Below are 19623 nucleotides of genomic sequence, written 5' to 3' on the forward strand. Positions count from 1 at the left end.
TACTTGAATTTTTCTTAAATGTAATTAGGATTGGATTTAGTCACATGAAGCACACCTAGGTCATGCTTGCAATGTGACTATATTTACGTGTCATTTTCAAACCCATTACATTTGAATTTTCCCACCTATTTTTGTATTGAATGGTCAAACCTAGGGGTGGCAAAGTGGGGCGGACTGTGCGGGCCGGCCCGCGACCTGCTGAAAAAAACGTAGGACGGGGTTGCTTATTTTAACCCGTTGGCCCGCTTAGGCCCGTCTCGCATAACCCACAACCCGCGCGGGGCGAGGCGGGTTGGCCCACATAACTCACATAACTTTAAAATGTATAATTTTTTTTCTACACCCCATATTTTCTTCATGTAGTCTCATATTTTACATTCCAAAAAATTTAATAACATCTTACAACGCATGTTTCATGAAAATAATATTATGAGACCGTTTACATAATACATCTAAATAAAAAAAATTCAAAAATTTTATTTAAAAAATTGTTTTTAATAAATATTTCTTATGCGGGGCAGGCCAACCCAGCCCGCTTTTTGCGGGCTAAGTGCGGGGCGGGCCAGCCACGCATTGCCACCCCTAGTCAGACCTCTAGGCTATACAAGTGAATTGTTATTAAGATTGCATTTTTCTCACTTTCTTAACTAACCTCTCTAGGATATATACCTTAATCTTCTTTTTCACCTTTTTCAGGTGATATGGCCCAACCAATCACTCTCCATACCTCTCGTGCACCTTGAAGGAAATCATAGCTCCATTGGAGCCATCCTTGTTCGTTCCAACCATTAGCTTCCACCAATCCACATCTCAATTCTCCAAGGAACCAATTCGGAAATGGAGCCAACACCATCAACATCTTTGACAAATATTAAATGCGCCCAACAATCACATCTCTCCTCGGGAAGCCCAAACGACCATTTTACGTCTCTTCAGAATTTAATCTCTTCGAGCCTAGAGGCAAGTGTACCAGTCCGGACGAGTCAGTTTCTGGCCTGGTGACTGGCCGACCGAGTCAAAGAACACCTCAAGTCACACAATAAGTAACAATAAGTAACAATAACAACAGTTACAGTAACACTTAATGATTCATATTCATATCCCGAATATGTGGGAAATATCTTCGACAAATCAGCTAAATACTAATTAACTAAAAGATGTTACAAATATTCTCCAAATATTCCAACATGCCAATATATCTCCCTATTAATCAGGGATCACGATGCATATCAGTAAATAACTGATATTCGACCCATCATGACAAGGGCCCATAACCAACACTATAAATAAAATCCTATGTGGAAGGGTAAGGTACGCTTGAATCAGCTTTACAATATACATTTTTTACACAGAGTACTTACTTGAGCATCAAAGTATATTTTTCAGTCCATCCCGACCGAGTACTAATAACAAAAGGAGAAGACTTGAAGAAAGGAACGAGAAGACAACCAACACATCAACAATTGTACAATCAGTTCCAAGTACTATCTAAACTCATCTTTATCCATACAAGTAAAATTGACATAAATAAATAAATAAATAAATAATTTTAGAATTTTTGTAACCTCTCGTTGAGAAAGGATAAAAAAGAGGTAGTTATTGGAAGGGAAGCACGTGAGCTACATCAACGGCTACCAACTCGTCGTTCCATCACTTTCAATACTTAAATTCATTTTGTCTTTTTTCCACCTCAACACCCCAGCCACAAGATTATGTTACAACTAGGATGAATTTAAAAAGTAATAAATATTAAAATTTTAATTTATATTAAGTATATACTTTACAATTTTAATACTTTTTAGTATTTTCTTTCTTTCTAATTTTTTAAAATTGATTATCATTATTCTCTCAATAAAAAAATATAATGAAGCACGGATTAAATGAATATAATTTATGACATATGAAAATTTTAATTTAAGTTAGTTTTCCTCTTCCCTTATGATATTTAAGTTTTTTTCTTCTTTTAAATTGCATGTCAGAAATGGTGTAAGAATATAGTTTGATTGATTATATTATTATAAAAAAATCATTAAATAATAATTAAATTTAGAAAAAAATAATTATTATATTAATTAAATTGGATATTATTTTAAAAATTAAAAAAAAAATATTAGTATAGGGTTTAAGATTTAGTTAGTAGTTAAAACTTTAATAATTAATTAGATACCATTTTAGAAATTAATTTATAAATTTTATTAGTAATAGAAACTAAGTGAATTTTTTCTAAAATTAATTTTTATTTAATAATTTTTTTATAATGTAATTTTTTTTATATATAATATGAAACTTATAAGTTTTTTACCCATAAGGATACGATTAATATAAAGTTTGGAAAACTTGCATTTAGGTTCAAATCTTTGTTGTTGTCATTACAACAATTATACATCAAGAAAACTTGCAAAATTTTATGTATAATATACATATTTTTAAATTTAAGTAAATTTATAAAAAATCAAAGAAATATAATTTATATATTTCATACACATGAGATTACGTAACACATTATTTATAAAACTTATATCTAACTATACACACCAAACATTAAAAAAATGACATTTTCGTAATGTCATCAAGCATATGGTCTTAGATTTATATATAATAAATATTTACAAAACAACACAAATAAAAATGATAAAGTAACCATTTCAAATATTTCTTATCAATTAAATAAATTGAAAATCAACAAATATTCACCTTCCAAATGAATAAAAAAACATAAATTATAATTTGCATTTAATTTATGTTTAAACTTAAAGAAGTTAAAGTTAAAGTTAAAGTAAAATTAAAAAATAAAATATTCAATGTAAAAGAAGTTACACAACTTATTAAATAAAAGATATTAAATATTTATTATTTACTTACAAAGACTTAAATTTATAATATAGAAGCACGCAATAGTTGAATTCGAGTACGATCACACTACTAATAATTAGGTCATGGGATTAAATTTTGATAGGTGTTTTTTAATAAGTCATTTTGAAATGATACAACTCTCACTAATGCTATGTTGCTTCGAGTAAAATAAAATTTCATTCTTAAAATTAAATTTTGGATTTAATTAGTATTATGAATAAAAAAAAAACACAATTAAAATGATATTTCATATTAAATATTTTTTCATAAATTAGTCATTGACAATAAATATATATATATATATATATATATATATATCCCTACAAGAAAATTATTAAATATAAATTAAATTTTGAGATAAAAAATAATTAATTATTATATTGACTAAATTAGATACTATTGTAGAGAATAAAAAAAATAGTGGTATTTAAATTAGTTTTTATTGTTGATAAATAGTTTTCTAAATTGATATTTAATTAACTATCAAAATTTTAGCTACCAACTTTAAAATCTAAATAATTGATAGTTAAAACTTTGATAATTAATTAGATAGAAATCTATATATAAACTATTTATTAATAATATAAATCAATTTAGATATTAATAATTTTTTTATCTCTATAATAATATTTAATTTTATTAATAGAATAATCATTTTTTTTCTAAAATTGATTTATATTTAATGATTTTTTAGTCTGGAGTTTGATTTTTTTTTTTTACTTTTACTACATATGAACTTTATATTATAAAATAGTAACAATAATAATATAATATAATATTTATAAAACAATAATAGTAATGAGTTGAATGAGACAAGTTGAAGTTGGCCTAAATTATTAAGAAAAAAATATTATACAAATAATATTTGGATGCAATGAATAGAAATGAGTGATTGAATCTATAAATAGCAAGGTGGAGAACAATTTTAGAGTGTGTTGACATAGACAAGAGAGACATTATTGAGAAGAGAAGAAATATAGAAGAGAAGAACTCAAAATGAGTAAGATTTTCTCTCCTTCATTGTAAATTTTTTGTTGTTTATAGAAGTGCTTTTCAACTTTGTGAGAAATAGAAAATGAAGATGTGAAGGATGAAAATGCTCCACCCTTTAACAAAGTCCTAAGAAAGATTAGAAAATAAAGTATTATTAATTTTATATCATATTGAAACATTTATCAGTTTGGCTAATGATTAATCTTTATTAAAGAATCTAATTGATTATTTTTTGAGTTTTTCTTTTCTTTTCTATTAGAATTCGTCTCTACTCTTTTTAATATATATTAAAAACCCTTATATTAAAAACCTTATTAAAGAAAATTGAATTTAGAACATTCAGCCAATAATTTATTAGTATATATCTAATTCTTTATATGTTCTTCACTTAGGTAATATACATTAATATTTAATAACCTATATAAGGTTTGTTTTTATACGCTTATTATTTTTTTCCTTTTTATATTAGAATTCGTCTCTACTCTTTTTAATATATATTAAAAACCCTTATATAATTTCTTACCCTGTAAACAAGTCATACTCTTCCAACCAAATTATAAATACTCTCAAAATATTTATTATTTTAATAACAAAAAAAAGTAATATTTTTTAAATGTGAAATGTCTAAAAGGAGCCCTCTAAACATGCCACAAATCATCATTATAGCTTAATCTCTTAATGGATGATTAAAAAATTAAATTACCATGTTGTACCGTCATCTCTTGATATTTTTGCTCTGGTCTTCTTTTCTTGGTTATTCTTTATTTATCTATTGTGTTATAAATGAACTTAAGGAACAAAGTATTTTGAATTATACAATCTAGAAGGTACTTTTGAATTTTGTAATCTAAAAAGTACTTATGAATTGTGTAATCTGAAATGTACTTCTATATTTTGTAATAAGGAACACACTTTTAGATTATATAATCTAAAAGTCAAAAAATGACTTTCAAATTGTACAATTTAAAAGAGTCTTGAATTACACAATTTGAAAAAAAAAAAGAAAAAAATGACTTCTAAATTATGTAATGCATAAACTTTGTTTTCATGAAAAAAGACTTATAATAAATTGCACAATTCAAAATTTTAAAAAAATTGAATTGTACAATTTAAAAGTAAAAAATATTTTTGAATTGTGCAATTTGAAAACTTTTTTTCTGATAAAAAAATACTTCTAAATTGTATAATCTGTTTCATAAACCAAAAGAAGAAAGTGAAAATTTTCATGAGGTACAAAAAGAAATTATGGGGGTGCAAACAAAATCCCGTAATTTAACTCCCAGATTAGATGGGTCTTGTGTCCAATTAAATGTGCAAACACAGATCACGTGCGTATATGTAAATGACTTAATTATTAGGATTAATTACTCTTTTAGTTTTCATTATTATTTTAATTTATTGTTAAGTTAAAATTTGATATTTGATAAAAAAAATTGTTTTTAAAATTGATAGAATTTTATTGAAATAATAAAATTTGGTAAATCTCACTCCTTGAAGAGAGAAACCAATTAAAAAAGTACTGAAATTTATCAAATTTTAAAAATTTCAGTAAATAATAAAATAAATGTTGTTAAGAGTAAAAAAATGGTATGATAGTGTAGGACAATCTCATACATTAGAGATTTCTATACTTTTTTTTCATTTCTTGTAATTTTTTAATTCATTTAAAAATAATTTCTGACAAAGACAATGCCAATTTTTTTATGAGTACAAAATAAATTATCAAATAAGCCCAGATACATGTATAAGTTTTGCCTAATAAATGAAAGTGTGTCTAAAAAACTTTATTGTGCCATTTTTTTTTATAAAAACTTTGATGTTAATTGTGGCATTTTTATTTTCTATCACAAATTACCAACCATAAATTATTATTACTTTTGTTTTCTATGTGTTGGAGAAAACAAAGAAACACCAAGAAACCATTGTTTTGAAGATCTTCTTATGGTTTTATTCTCAAATCAATTTGGGTTTCACATCTAAATGGTATGAGCATCTAAAGAAAGATAGAGAAGAAACAAAAATTATATATGTGATGAAAAAAGTGAGAAAGAAAAACTAATTTGGGTGTGGAAGTTTAAAATGTCCAAAAATAAAATTATTTTTCCATAACTATTATTTTTCATCATCATAATTTTATTCCTTGTTGTCATCATTTCATATATATAATGTCACATTTATGATTGTTATAATAATCATTAGTGTATATTGCCATCATTAGTTTCATCAAGATATAATAAACTATTGTTGTTTAATTTTTTATTACTATTTTGACAACTACCACTTATCACAAGAAGAATATATTGGAGTGATGATAATAAAGAAGAAAAAAACTATATATTTTTATTAATCATTATTGATACAAAATTGATGATACCATTCCTATCAAGACAATGTTACTAGAAAAAAAATTGTATGTTTGATTAAACCTAAATTAGGAAAACTTAAAAAGAGAGAGCAAAAGTTAACATTTTTCTTGAATCTTGTTTTATTTTTATTTTTTTAATTTTAGGAGAAAAATAGGAAAAAAAAACTTAGAATTAATTTCTTTGAATTTTTTTTATATAGTTTCTCTAAATTTTATTTTTAACTTGTGTATATTCTAATTTTGAAAAGCTTGTTTTATTTTTATTTTTTACTTTCGTTTTTACAAGCTTTTATAAAAAAAAAACTACTCCAAAAATATTAATATTATAATTAATTAAATATTATGATGGAATATGCATAAAGTGCATAAAGTTTTGAAGTAATGGAGCACTAATTTCTAGATTTGGAATTCCATTAACAAAGAAATATTGTGCGATATTTTATTGTGCCATCTATGGCTTTGCCATCTTTTATTGTGCGATCCTACTCTACACTCTGTCATATACTAACATTCTACTCCACTCTCATAAATCAACCAAATCAAAAGTTAATTTTTATTTTATTTCATCAGTAAAAAAGTATAAATTAATTTTACAAAATTAAAAAATAGTTACTATATTTATTAAATTAGATATTATTTTATAAATTAAAAATTTATTGATATAAAATATTAATTAGTTATCTATCAAAATTTTAGCTGAAATTTAAGTAATTAATTAGATATCAATTTAGAAATTAGTTTTTAAATTTTTATTAATAATAGAAACTATTTTATATACTAATAATTTTTAGTCTATAAAATAATATCTAATTTAATCAATATAATAATTAATTATTATTTTTTATTTAATAAATTTTTTTTAGTGAATGGATATATAATATTATTTTGAACTTTAAAAAACAATTTCAAAACATTTTCAATGAAAATACAAAAAGGAGAGGGAGGGTTAAATTTTACAATGGCATTATCAATTTAATTTTTACTTAATTAAGTTTTAAAAATGCCCTAAATTAGTATATTTTTTGATTGGATGTCTATTAGAAATATCTCAAAAAGAAATATTTTCAACATTCAATCAAAACAAAAATTGTTGATTGGTATTTAATTAAAAATACCCAAATTTATAAATACTTAGAACCTAATTAAACTTTCAGTTTTGATCATAAAAAATATTATATCAAGTGGTGTTTGATATTTTTTAGTTAAATTTCAGAATTCTTGATTGCATGAATTGTTGAAAGTGACAAGACTTAAAATAATATGTTGAGTGTAATACTTGGTAATCAATACTAGTTTACCCTTCTACTTTTGGGATAGTGCGCAATGTTCATACTTACACTATAAGCACTTAATCACCCACTAAAAAAGCCACACAAAAACTCCTTTAAAACCCTCATCATCACACTCAAATAGGTCAAAATCAGAGCTTCAGGTAATGAAGATTTTCTCACTCAATATCTCTTGCATTTTCCTATTCTGCTAAATTGTTCTTCTTACTTCCTTATGCACATGTCATGCAAGTGTTTTATACTATTCAAAGATGGATAGGGTAGATGTATCTTTTGTTATGATAACGATCTCCGTTTTAATGCTATGTTAATGATATGGTTTTGGAAGTAATCTTTTAGAGTGATGTATGGACTTTTTACGTAAGTTCTTGGATATGTTATATAGATGTTTCATATTAGGAGGTATGCTGCAAAGATTAATTAATGTTCTCTTGTGGACTTTTTGTTAATTTTTGTATCTATATTTATTAATTTAGGTTGTTTTGTATAAGGGTTTGAACATCCCTTATGTGTTTCAATTTATTTAATTTATTCATGCATTGCCGTTAGAAATCAAGACATTAGAATTAGACTTTTCAATCAATTGAAAACCTTTCAAATACAACTATATCTCATTTTATCGGCAGGAATACATTTTCTACTCAAGGTCACTTGTTATAAATCATCTTGGTGTTAATTATTTGGTTTCACATTTCAGGGGTTAGCATTTGACTTATAATAGTTAAAGAAGAGAAAAGAAAAGAAGAGAAAAAGATGGAGTTTTGGAAGCTTTTTGTTGTTGCATTAATGCCAGTTTTGAAAGTGTTGTTAATTACTGCATTGGGTACAATTCTTGCAATTAATCGCTTTCACATACTTGGAGAAAATACCAGGAAAAATCTCAACACTGTAAGTTTAATAATTTTCTTTCTTAATTTTTTTTTTATTTCCAAGGTTTTATATTCATTCAAAGCTACAATTTATTAATTGTTAGCAAGTCATTATTCATTGTTTTAATAAAAAATATTTCCTTATGTTGTTTCATTCTTTAATCTTCCCAATTTAATCATTTTCCTTTCCAATTTGCTAGGAACATTGCATATGCTCCTTGAAGTTCACATGATTTCATTGAATTTTCAAATTAAAATTCATGATAAATAAACATCTTTTAAACATTCAAATTATATTACAGTTACACTTGTAATAAATAAATACGTTAGAATTTATAAATTATTTTTTGAATTCATGGCACATAATTTACATTGTGTGTTATTTAAAAAAAATAAAGAAATGGTTTAAAAATAAGATAAAAAAAGAGATTAAAAAACTACAAAATTTTCTTAACAAACATCTAATATAATTTCAAATAATGTTATCAAAATAGCATAGTTATTCTAATTTATACAAAAAGTGGATTATTCCCGTGTAGTTTCAAGTTTCAAGCATGACAATTTTTCAACTCTTTTCAAGAATCAAACTCACATGCCAACAAAAGGTTTTAAAAAATAACTTAAACCTAATTCAATCTTATAAAAGTTACTTATAAACTGAGATTTGTATCTATTTATATACTGTAAAATATTGTTAGTTTTAGTCAATATGTGATTTTCAATACAGTCTATAGTTGCTATTAATATGATATGACTAACTAATATGATTTTTTTTTGTGACAGCTGGTATATTTTGTCTTCAGTCCAGCTCTAGTTTGTAGCAGCCTAGCTGAAACAATAACTCTAAGAAGTGTGGTTATACTGTAAGTTCGTTTCTTGCTTCTTTTGCATTTTTTTTATAATCAAACAATAATTCTCCATAGATGAATTATCAAAGATGGTTTCACAAATTTTTGTAGGTGGTTCATGCCTGTGAACATTCTTCTCACATTTGTTATTGGATCACTTCTTGGATTCTTACTTGTTAAACTAACTAAAGTTCCTCATCATCTTCAAGGCCTTGTGTTGGGATGTTGTGCATCAGGTAGCTATCACCATTTGTGTATTTCAAACTCTCTCTCTCATATATATATATATATATATATATATATATATTATATTGATTCTGGATTTGAATGTTTGATGTGATAGGAAATCTTGGAAATTTGCCTATAATTATAGTTCCAGCACTGTGTAAACAAAGTGGCAATCCTTTTGGAGATGTGAATGTTTGCTCCAAAAATGCATTAGCATATGCTTCTTTATCAATGGCAGTAAGACACTAACTTTGGACATTTGAAAATTTAAGGACCCTTTGACCTAAAAAGTATTAATTTTTTAATTTAAATTTCTAAATAAATGTAAAAACAAAAAAAAGCATCTAATTTTGTTGTTTTTTAATATATAATTAAAAAAATGAAACAATACAAACATATGTCATGAGATTTTATAACTAAATTTAAATTTGGTTTTAGTTTGTTAAATTTGAGTTAAACTTAGATTTATTCTTTAAATTTAAAATTGTTCCTTTGGTTATTGCAGTTTAAAAAACTTGTTTTAGTCCTTATGCTTCATTTTGAAAGAAAGCAAATTTGAACATGACATTTCATATTTAGAATGTAAAATTAAACTATAGTTTGTAATTAATAATTATATAAGTGAAATTTTAAACAACATTTGAGGTAAGAAAAATGATTAAAAATACCAGGTTTTTTACTAAACAGGTGAAATTTCACATATTAATTATTGAAATGGGTAAAATTTTAAAAAATTATGGAAATGGATAAGTCGTGTCAAGGTGACATGACTTCATTTTGGCGGAGTCACGCCAAAGTGGCACAACTTCCGTGAGTGTAATCAGATTTCAACTGAAGTCGTGTCACTTTTGCACGAGATATCCATTTTGATAATTTTTTTACCCATTTTAGTAATTAACATGTGAAATTGCACTTGGTTGATAAAAAATTCAAAAAATATCAATTACAAAAACTAAACTTATCTCAAATTTAAAGAAACAATGTTTTATTTAAGCTTTATAACTATTTAAAGTTTAACTTATGTTTTTTTGGATTTTTCAGCTTGGTTCAGTTTATATTTGGTCTTATGCATACAACCTTGTTCGATTATATGCACCAAAGATTTGCAACGAAGCCAAAATTGTAGAAAATTCTATGGAAAATTCAATGTCCATAACAAAATCTGATCTAGAGAACCCTTCAACATGTTCCAAAGGATTACCAGTTGTTAGTGTTATTGATGATAAATCACAATCTGAAGATCATGTGAAGCACTTTGAGATTCACTGTACAAAGTGTGATGATGGAAAAACAGAGGAGGTATGCATATTACATTTGTTCCAATAAATATGCATTGTGTTAACTTCTTTGCATGAGATTACAAATTATAGTCTTTGAATCGTTTGTGGAAAACACTTTTTATGTTGAAAAAACAATAATATTTGACTGTAGTTATATATGATCACAAATTTAAGAGTTTTACAGGCACAAAAAGTGGAAATGATTATGAAACAACTAAAAAGATTGATCAAAAAAATCAACCTGAAGATACTATTCACACCCTCCACAATTGGAGCTGTAAGTAATATGTTATTGCGTTTAATTATTTCATACTCTTTCTATTATTTTCATTCAATTCATTTCATATTTATCAGTTCTTATTTTCTTTTTCATCTGTTTGCATGCAGATTGTGGGTTTAATAATTGGTGTAGTCCCTCAATTTCGAAAACTTCTAATTGGGGATAAAGCTCCTTTCCATGTGGTTGAAGACTCTATAGTGATGGTAGGGTAAGTGTTCCTTTCACCCATATTTGGCTATAAAATGAAACTAAGAAGAAACAACTTTATATGAATATGTACATTTATATTTTTCCTGATTTCTAGGTATGCATGCATTCCAGTAATGACTTTGTTGGTTGGAGCAAATCTTATGAAAGGTAAATGTTAGGCATTCAAAGTATTATCTCCTTTAGACTTCAGAGCTCGGTCACGATTTTGATCTTAAAAGATGCCTCAAAGGATTAAGGAAGAAAAATATATTTAAATTGTTATTAGTCTCGACTCATAAAAGATGTGAGACTATTGAACAGACCAGTAAATTTTTTTTTTAGATACCTAACATGAAAATGAATGTAATGTTAAAACTCCATGTATATGTTGATGTCTCGACTCCTAAAAGATGTGAGACTATTCGATGTATCAGAACATGAAATATTGTTTTTGTTAGATTTCTAACATGAAAATGAATGTAATGTTAATACTATATGTCTCGACTTTTAACAGATGTGTGATTATAAATATTTTTTTGTTAGATTTGAAAATGAATGTAATGCTAAAACTCCATGAATTTGTTGATGTTTTTGTTCAGGTTTGAATGGATTTGGAAAGGGACTTCCAATTGTTGGCATCACTGTGATTAGATGTATTGTCTTGCCAGGAATTGGTGTAGGCATAGTGAAATGTGTTGTTCATTTAGGATTGATCCACCCTGATCCATTGTATGAGTTTGTTCTGCTGCTTCAGTTTGCAGTTCCTCCTGCAGTATCACTCAGTAAGTTCTTTATCAAACCTAAACCATTTCTGTTAAAAACTCAAACAATGATTTGCTTAATCCAAGTGAGTTTCTTTGCATTTTGTTTGAGGATTTTATGACAAAGTTGAAAACAATATCAAAGTCTAATAAAGATTTAAATATAATTTGTAATCCTTAAATTTTGAAAGTTTCATTTTTATTTATACGGGAGTTTCACAATAAGCCACACTATGTTGAAAATGATAATCCAAGTTAATTAAAATCCAAATATGTTTATAAATTTGTTTTTACTTATATTGAAGATTAATTGTTTAGTATATATATATATAATTGTCTTAAATATTGATAAAGATTCACCTTGTACAACACATTGTTATAATAATTTTATTTTATATTTTTATTATCAAATATTCAATCAAATACTTATTTTTCTTTGAAATCATTTATTTATGACAATGTTTAAATACAAGGTGTTGGTTAGGGAAAATAAAATAATTTATGGTTGAAGATATCACGTTAATTATAGGAAAATGACATTTTATAATATATAACTGAGTGTAAATCTCATCTTTTGAGCTGATTTTGTAAGGTTGAATTACGCTTAAAATCCACTTTCTAATGTGGTATCAGAACCTTTTTGAGTCTATCATAGCTAAAGTTTGTTGGGCTTATGAGGTCACCTGTTATCGGGCTGCTACTGGACCACCCATAGATATATAGTCTCATGTACGAGTTCACAAATCCCGGCTCGAGATTTATGTTAAAGATCCCACATCAAAAAAATATAAAAGTATTTCATAGCATATAAATATATGCAATTACTGTCTTATGAGCTAATTTTGTAAGATTAAGTTAAGTTAGACTTAAGTCCACTTTCTAATATTTATTTTTTCAAATTACATATACTAAAAAATATCAATTTTAAATTTAAACAACAAAAAAACCTAGAAAACTACAAGTCTTTTGTTAAATATGTATAATGAAGGCATATGAGTAAATCTTAGCAAGTAATCATATACATATATATATAGTATTTATTTAATTTCAAATATATCCATATAAATGTGTGGTTAGAAAAATCTGAAGAATTATTGCTTTAGACTTTAGTCTAAAATTATATTATGAATGTACCAGGTACAATCACTCAATTATTTGGAGTTGGTGAGGGTGAATGCTCAGTTATTATGTTGGCAACTTATTCTTGTGCAGCAGTTTCAGTAACACTTTGGTCTACATTTTATATGTGGCTTGTACTATAGTTCATTTTTAGACTTAGATATTGAAGCTTCATAAATGCCCCATTATGAAAAAAAATCTCTTACTAATTAGTGTCCTGAGATTATTGCTTAAAAAAATTAAAAGGAGAAATTATTGAAAATTATATGAAAATGCATTAAAAAATAGAAAATGTATTTTTTTTATATATATTTCAATAAAAAAAATTCTTTTAATTTCTTAACCGATCTCTTAGAACATAGTTAAAATTTACCAAAAGCTGCATGTAATCTATGACTCTATACAAAGTTAACTAAATTAGAAGTTGGAAGTTTAGGCTATAGTATTAATATGTATCAAAGAAAAAAAAGAACAAAATGGAGGATGAAAAAGAAAAAAATGAGGAAAAAGAAAAAAGTGGTAAATATTACTATTGGGCCAAATGTATTTTTTGGGCAATTACTTTTTGCACCCCAAAGTTTCTTCTTGCCTCTATGGAGTGTTAGAAAAGTCTAAAAATGTTTATACTATAAAATTTCATATTGTGAAATTTAGGAGCATGTTTTGAATTTCACCATCCCGAATATATTTTTATCCACAAAATACATTTTAAATTCTAAAAATGTATTTTTAGATGCAAAAACATATTTTAGATTACATAATCCAAAATATATTTTTAATTGTTTTAATTTAAAATTAAGTTTTAGATTATTAAATTCATAATATATTTTTGGATTATGCCTATTTAAATTGTACAATTTAGAATGTATATTTTTGGATTTTCCAATCTTGAAACATATTTTGTTTGTTTAATTCAAAATATATTTATAGATTACATAATTTAAAACATATTCTAGATATTTTAGATTGTAGAATCTAGAAATCTAGAATATTGTGTAATCTAAAATACGTTTTGGGATTGTATTACGGGTTATACAATTTGTAATAGGTTTTTAGATTGTACAATATAAAATAATTTTTTTAGTTTTAGATTATACAACTCATAATATATTTTGATATTATGAAATCTAGAATTTTTTTACATGGACAATTTAGACTATTTTCACATATATGGAGTTGAGGAAGAATGTATAGAGGTGTTAAAAGAAATTACCTATATTTTATTTGTTTAAGAGTATTTCAAGACTTTTGCATTCCACAACCCATAAGTGTTAAATATTCAAAAATATCCAACTTTACATATAATTCATTAAACTTATTTTTTATAGAACTCAAATTTTGAATTTTGAGTTTCAAGATCATGATTTGAGGGTCCAAAATGAGAAAGTGATATTTTACAAAAATGAACTAATTATTCTCTTTGTTCACAAGTTTCTTCTCAACACATGTCTCTTCCAATAGATAAGGTCTATGATTATCTTTTAATAATATTTAGAAAATAATTGATCCTGCCGGCAACTCGATCGTGGAGGAATCGCTCCGTAGCACTCTCTGCCCTGTCTACGCGCTGCGTCTTCTGCAGAATCACCCTCAGAACCTTCTCTTGCTTCTCCAAACGTGGCCTGCAAAACACACAGACGGCGCCTCTAGCGGCCGTTTGCACTTCGACGATCAAGTTAGTCCACAGAACCACCAAAGACTAGAAAACTAGTAATGTGTGTGAAAAACTCTTGCTCTCTCTTTTTTTTCTCCCCCCACTCTCACCCTGATTCTCTCTTTTATCTCTCTTTCCCTGCTTCTGGGCATAACAAAATTCTGTTATGCTTTTTTGGCATGTGTCAGAACCCTGTTATGCTTTTCAGAGAAAGCGTACCTTCAGAATCAGCAGTGGGAGCGTGAGAGTCTGTGCATGTCTGCGCGTCTCTGCGCTTGGCTGCGCCTGTCTGTACCTTTAGTGGTACGTAGTGCTCTTTTGTCTGGACCGCACCCCTCTCAGATGATGACACGTGGAGGCCTGCAACTCACATCTAACCACACACGTGTCACTTACTGGAAGGGCTCTAGCGCCTCTCTTTGTGTGCCTAAGTTACGCCCTTGCGGAGTAACTTAGGATGTTTCTCTTATCTGGGCAGATCGCATACTCTTGGGAGAACGTCGGGTGTGGCTGGTCTAGGCACACTCATCAGACGTTGCTCTCTGCGTATACAGCTTACCCTTCACGATGCCATGCACGTAATGGGTTGAGGGAATCACCAACCACTGACTGGTTTACTAGTTCCCTCAGGCCACTCTCGTGCATGATTCCCTGAGGTGTGCTCATGCGAGATCCATGCGTAACGCTCTCGCTGGGAACCTCATTCCCAGTTTAACTGCGTGTAACACGAGACCCCGATGACAATACCCCGATGACTGATCAGTGTTTATCTGTTTCTCGCGTTCTGCCTTCAGGCGTTAGTTTGAGAACTGGTCTGTTGGTGGTCACTTGGTTACTGACCACCGATCACCTCTCTTGGCGATCGTCCCCCTGACCTCTCTGCCACCTGGTCCACGTGTCACCCTGCGAGTGGTCCACGTGGTTCTCTGATGCTGACGTCATCGACTACCGATGACCGATCGGATCACAAGCCCCCCAGTCTCGAGTCGAGAACTCGTTCTCAACAAAGAGACTAAGTGGTCGTGCCCTCAGTCCACGTGGCAAGTGGGGCCGCCTCACGTGCCACCTCACGTGCTGCTTCTTTAACGTTTGGACTTCTTCTCTTAATCTCGCGACACGTGGCCCCATCAACGGCCAGCGCTGTGCGTCGCTAGCGCTTCTCTTATTCAAATTGGCGCGCCCTTTCACTGTTCCTCCATCTTCTTCATTCGACTCCCAGACTCTCTGCGAACTTCTCCTCTGCGCACCCATCTTTCTTCAAATTCTCTGCTTCCCAAACTCTTGCGATCATCCAAAGGTATGGTTTTTCTTCTCCCTGGCCCCTTTTTGGTCATCTTTACCGATTGCATTTATCATTCTGGTTATCATGCATTCATCTTCTCTATTTCCCTCTCTCGAACCCGCGCTAAGGTTTTTTCATGCCCTCGCTCTGACTTCTACTTCTTCTTCTTTCTCTTTTCACCTGGGCATCTCCTTCTCCTTTCCCCTCTCTGTTTTCACCGAAACATTCATCATTCCCTCTTCTTCCATTCATTCTGACCCTTTCGTTTTTTCTCCATTTGCAGCTATCTCACGATGGCTCGCTTGAAACAAACTGCGCGCATCATTGCCTCTTCTTCTGGTGCACAGCCTTCCGCGAGTGCGCCAGCTCCACCACCGCCTGTGGCTACCTCCTTCCACGACAATGCCAGGGTCTACGAATGGGCTCCCCTGGCATTGCTCGCTGAAACCTCCACTCTACTGCCCGAGGGCCATCTCAAGTCCCTGCTAAGTCGCAATCCTGATGAGCCTTCCTGCTCCGTCGACAGGGAGAATGACTTCAACATTCAAATCCGCATCCCTCCTCGAGGGATGCCTATCTGCGCGGATGACAGGGCCACCAATGGGGTGCCCTTCGTCTTTGTCTACTCCACTATCTTCAAGACGTTGAAGCTGCGTCTCCCTTTCACCTTCTTCGAAAAGGAGCTGATGATGGAGCTAAACGTCGCGCCCTGCCAACTCCATCCAAATGCCTGGGCCTTCATCCGGGCATTTCAAATCCTCTGCAGCTATTTCGGGCACAACGCCTCTATGGACGTGTTCCTCTACTTCTTCGAAGCGAAGAACCCTGGGGACAGGTCCTGGGTCAGCCTGAACGGGGTTGCTGGGCGGGTGCTCCTGGGTCTGTACCAGCAATCCTTCAAAGATTGGAAGGGCAGATTCTACATGATATCTGCTACCCCTCAAAGTCCAAGTCTGCTCGAGGGGTACCCCCTCTACTGGGTTCCTGGAGTTGAGTTCAAGAAATCCAGGGACCTTGAAGTTATGGCCCCTTATGAGCGCGAGCTGTGCGGGCTGCTCCTGGGGGCCAAGTACAATTCTGCTCGTCTCATCAAAGACGAGTTCGATGTGGTGGCCTTAAAGAAGTATATAGGTAGCCCTTCATTTCCCTCTTAGGATACCTGCACCTTTCCATGCATGCTTTTATGTGTTTTTTAACTTACTTGCATACCTTGGTCATCTAACTCTTCCTTTTTCCATCTATGCAGACTCAATGTCGGGGAAGGACAGGAAGCTAGCTTTACTGGAGCTTGCCAAACGTAGGGGAGCCAAGGGCACTGGCTCCTCTTCCTCTACAACTGAGCCCATCGCAGCCCCCCCACTCTCGGTCGCGCCAGCTGGGGGCCCCGAGCAAGGGAAGAAAAGGAAAAGGCTGGTGAAGGGTTCCACTTCAACTGCTGCTGCTGCTTCAACTGAAGAGGAGAGCTCAGGTTCTCCTCTTGTACACCGCCAGAGGAAGAGAGCAGCAGTCGAGGGGGCCTCATCTCTCCAGCCTGGAGAGATTGAGGTGGTGGAAGTAGAGGAAGGGTCTTCCCCTCCTCCCTGCGCTCAAACTGCCTCTGAACCCATCAACCTTCCTTCTCCAGGCCAGCAGTTGCCTCCAACTACCAAACTGCCATCTTCCCCCCCAGCAGGCCAATCACCTGGTCCATCCGCTCATCCTGCTGGGGGTGCTTCTGCCCAAACTGGGGGTGCACCACCACCACTGCTGCCAATCCCCACCGCCACTGCTGAATGTGGTGGGTCTAGCTCGCGCCCAAGCGCTTCTGGGGCCACCCACGAGAATTTCAGCAGGGTCATCACCCTAGTTCGACAGCTCATAAGTAACCGGGAGCTCGTCGAGTGGAATGGTGATGAGGTTGACATGCACCTGGCAAGGCAGGTGGTGCTCTCTCTAGAATTCTCCACCCAGCATCGCAAGTAAATAGCCCTGGAGAAGAGGGTGAAGGAACTTGAGCACGACAAGGAGTCGCTGCGAAGTGACTTCGAAGCTGCTCAAGGGTCCGTTGAACTGATGCGGGGCATGGTGGAGAAGGCTAGGAGGGAATACCTAGCGCAGGTCCAAGAGACCATCAAGACGGAGATCTTGATAGGGCAGATGGTGAGCTCTTTGGACTGCGAGGTGGTGGAGCTGAAGGCCGAGACTTCCTCCCTGCGCCAACAGAACACTCAGCTATTGGGGGAGCTCGAGTCCACCAAAGAAGCAGCTGCTGCTGGGGAGAAGAGACTTGAGGAGGTGGTGGGCAAACTGTCTGAAGCTGCCTCCTCCCTTGCTGCCGTCACCACTGAGAGAGATGCTGCGGAGGCTTCAAAGCAAGAACTGGAGGTGGAGAAGGCTGATTTGATGAACGTGGGTGCTGATGCCCTTACAGATGGATTCGAGCTAGCACTCGAGCAAATCAGATGCGTTCTCCCAGACCTGGACCTCTCGCAGTTCAGCATCTACCATGAAGTGGTGGATGGAAAGCTCATCCCTCCTGCCCCTTAAACCTTTCTCTTCTCTGTAAATTTATCTTCTGCGCAACTTTTCTTTGTACTTTAAAATTGTATAAGACTTGGCTACGAATGTAATATCTCAATGCTTCTTTTCTTGCATAAGTTTCTTCTTTTGCATTTTCTTTGAACTTCACTTATCTTTATGTGCGCGACTAACTGTTAGCTAGCTTAGGTTCAGCGCGATCTTGGGCTTTACCTTTCTTTTCGCACACGACTAAGTGTTAACCAGCTTAGGCTTAGCGCGATCTGCTTCTCTTATTCTTTCGCTTCTACTTGATCACGACTGGCTATTCCCTCAGCTTGGTGTTTAACAGTCCTCGTGCGCTGCTTTGCACCACTAGCCAATTACTGATGACTCATCAGTGGTCGTTCTTTAGTCTTTACTTAGCTTTCTCTGTCGCTCTAGCGCTAAGTGCATAGAGGACTTTGACATCGATCGCTCAAGGTGATGCCTCGTCTTGGGGAAAGAAAAGTGTTTCTCGCTAACCCCTCTTACTTTCCCAAGGTCATCACCCTTTGGCGGGTTGAGTCGCTCGTTCCCTGCCTCACTCCTGGGGTGAGAAGGGTTTCGGACTAAGAGTCTTACTGGGCCAATATTGGTGCATGCCAAGTGGGTAAGGACGTTTTGTCTAAACCTTTCCTTTCCCTCCCTTGGTCTTACTAGCACCCCTGGCTTTTCAAACCTTTAACTGCTTACGCTCACTCCTGGGGTGAGGAAGACTTAGATCGGTGCCAGTACTTGCGCCTAGGGCAAGTAGGGCCCAACCAATCACCTGCACTTGCACCTGGGGCAAGGAGGATTTCAACTTTAATACTTGAGCACACTTGATATGCTGGAAATTTTTCTTTAATTGGGTGGCCTCGTTAAAAACCCTCCTTAGGGAAAAGAGTGCCCCCTTGTCTGTTCAACTGTTTCCACCACATACAAAGCATGTATCTTTTAGCGCGAGAACGCCATTACTGTACAACTTTAACTGAAATAAAATTTTAAATGGGTGGCGTTCCACGTTCTGGGGATTGCTCCTCCCTCCAAAGTCTCTAGGCGATAGGCTCCGTTCTCCAATGTCTCCACCACTCTG

At 32.2% G+C, this 19623-nt stretch overlaps 1 protein-coding gene across 4 annotated transcripts; it reads left to right on the forward strand.

Moving 5' to 3' along the window:
* Nucleotides 1-3785: 3785 nt before the first annotated feature.
* Nucleotides 3786-13283, forward strand: LOC137819433 (protein PIN-LIKES 3). Of its 4 annotated transcripts, XM_068623288.2 has the most exons (11): nt 3786-3853; nt 8198-8388; nt 9153-9232; nt 9329-9453; nt 9561-9682; nt 10487-10744; nt 10910-11002; nt 11113-11213; nt 11310-11362; nt 11794-11976; nt 13093-13283. In XM_068623288.2, the coding sequence occupies exons 2-11, from the start codon at nt 8254-8256 to the stop codon at nt 13215-13217; spliced, it is 1275 nt and encodes a 424-aa protein (XP_068479389.2). In that variant the 5' UTR covers nt 3786-3853; nt 8198-8253; the 3' UTR covers nt 13218-13283. The 4 variants fall into 4 exon arrangements, 1 of the variants encoding a protein (XP_068479389.2); XR_016516429.1 differs by lacking the exon at nt 3786-3853 and having other exon boundaries at nt 7665-8388; nt 11113-11208; XR_016516431.1 differs by lacking the exon at nt 3786-3853 and having other exon boundaries at nt 8143-8388; nt 10900-11002; nt 11113-11208.
* Nucleotides 13284-19623: the final 6340 nt, after the last annotated feature.

The sequence above is a fragment of the Phaseolus vulgaris genome, chromosome 10 (assembly GCF_051622355.1).
Source record: "Phaseolus vulgaris cultivar YP4 chromosome 10, ASM5162235v1, whole genome shotgun sequence".
NCBI lineage: Eukaryota > Viridiplantae > Streptophyta > Magnoliopsida > Fabales > Fabaceae > Phaseolus > Phaseolus vulgaris.